A 2,014-nucleotide genomic window follows, 5' to 3' on the forward strand; every position below is an offset into this window, starting at 1 on the left:
CTGGCCCACTGCGGTGCCCGTCCCTGGCAGCGCACGCGGGCCCGGAGCAGCCTGGAGTTTGGAGCAGCCGAGTGTGGCGCGAATGCGGGCCGGGGCCCTGGTGCCGTCTCCCGAGGCTGTGGATCAGGCCGGCGGCCGGCGGTGCGATACCCGCGGTTCGGGCTGGGCACACGGGCCAGGCTTCCGACTTGGCACCACCTCCAGCCTGCTTCCAGCTCATGGAGGAGCTCTGAAGCGTGCCCGGAGGGGACTGTTCCCACCCGCCTCAGGGATGGCCAGACCAAGGGTCCTCACCGCACCCGAGGGCTGACAGGGTCAGGGTCCCGTGTGTCTAGCTCCAGGCCACATTTCAGAAAGTGGGGTGCCTGCCTGAGGCTGACGGCAGCTGACAGCTGCTCTGAGACCAACCTGGGCCCCACTCCAGCCTCCGGGCCCCTCCAGCTTCCTCCCATGGGATGACCTTTTGCAGGCCACTCACTCCAGCCCCACCTGAGCCCCCTTTCCTTCCACCCCTGAGGGCTGGGTGAGGACCCCAACATGCCTCAAGCAGCGACTGCTGGAGAACTGGTATGGACAGTCCAGACTGGAAAAGGTGGCACCCCAAGAGCTGGAGCCCTCGAGCTGCGGGGCAGGTAAGAACTAATGTCCCGAGGCTGACTGGGCCCAGTGCCTTGAGCAGGGTGCTGAGCTGTCCGGACTGCGCCCCTCTGCTGTCCAGAGGGGGGACAGGGCACTGATGCACAGCAGGCTCCCGGCGCAAAATACACCTGGCGCCCCTGCTGCGAAGGGGCAGCTCATGTGACCCATGAGTCACCCACTGGCAGCGTCTGATGAGAGGGTGACCTTGCTTTGCCCAGGGTGTGGTGGCCAGTCTACAGTCCCGTGTGCAGCCTGGGGCCCTGGCACCGGGGTGGGCCCCAGACAGGCCGCCTGAAGGCATTTACCCAGTGCTCGCCCCCACCCTTGCTGCTGGGCTGGGCTGGGCAGGGGCTGGCCGGTCAGCAGTCCTCGCAGCTGCACCTTGTCAGCGGCCACCTGCCGTCCACCCCCAGATGCCCGCCTCTAGGACGGCCCACCCAGCCCCAAGTCGCCGGTCCCCCGACACGGCCAAGAGGCCGCTTCCCTCCTGGAGTCCAACAGCAGGCAGTTTCTATCTTTAATTGGAGATATAAAAGGCGCCTCTCCCAGCACAAGAGATGATCGGGGGCCGGGCCGAGGAGCCCTGCCAGGGGCGCGGAGGAGGCAGGGAAAGGCAGTGACGGAGGTGCTGGGGCCCAGGCTCCCTGGAGGCACCCCCGCAGCCAGGTGGTGAGGGGGCCCCACCTCACACAGCTTCGTACCTGCAGAGCAGCTTGGCTGAGGGCCGCAGAACTGCCCAGGAGTGACCGGAGCCTGCAGGCTGCAGGCGAGCGCCGGGGGATGGACCAGGGGCTATGACAGAAGCTTCTGCCATTGTCAGCCTCCAGCCAGGCCTCGACTGGCAGTGTGGGCTCGGGGGCGCCCGATGGGGGTGGGGTCCTCCATGACAAGGAGCAAGTCAGCCTGTCTGAACTGGGGCTTCCCAGATCCCAGTGACGTCGTAGTGGTCGGTCAGGTGAGGAAGAAGCTGGAGCAGCCAGGAGCCCGACAGAGCTGACCTGTCCTCTGAGTCACCCGGCTGCTCCTACACCAGGCAGCAGGGCCCAGCCTTGGCTGGGTCAGCCCCGTCCTCCAGGAGAAGAGAAGGGGGGTAACAAGGTACCCCCAAAGCAGCCTGAACACCGAAGGAAGGAGAGAGGCCCCAGCGGAGAAGGGGGGCGGGGCTGCAGGGTGCCAGACCCCACACTCATAAGGCGAACAGCATGTCGTCATCTTTTTTCTGGGTCTTCTTTCGAGGGGCAGCACCAGAAGGGGGCGCTGGGGGGCGCTCAGCTGCGGGGCTGGAGAGGTTGGGCAACCGATCTGCGGCTTTGGCCCGTTCTTCCAGGAACTTGTCAAATTCTAGAGGAGGAAGGAGGATGAGGTTGGGCGGTGG

At 66.1% G+C, this 2,014-nt stretch overlaps 1 protein-coding gene across 1 annotated transcript in view; it reads right to left on the reverse strand.

Moving 5' to 3' along the window:
* Positions 1-1,741: 1,741 nt before the first annotated feature.
* TOM1 (target of myb1 (chicken)) overlaps positions 1,742-2,014 on the reverse strand; it is a 26,929-nt gene continuing 26,656 nt past the window's right edge. Inside the window, exon 15 of the mRNA XM_004675705.2 lies at positions 1,742-1,980. Coding sequence (XP_004675762.2) covers positions 1,826-1,980 — 155 coding nt within the window. The 3' untranslated portion in view covers positions 1,742-1,825. The remainder of the gene's footprint in view (positions 1,981-2,014) is intronic.

The sequence above is a fragment of the Condylura cristata genome, unplaced genomic scaffold (genome assembly GCF_000260355.1).
Source record: "Condylura cristata isolate star-nosed mole 26May11 unplaced genomic scaffold, ConCri1.0 scaffold00004, whole genome shotgun sequence".
Lineage (NCBI taxonomy): Eukaryota > Metazoa > Chordata > Mammalia > Eulipotyphla > Talpidae > Condylura > Condylura cristata.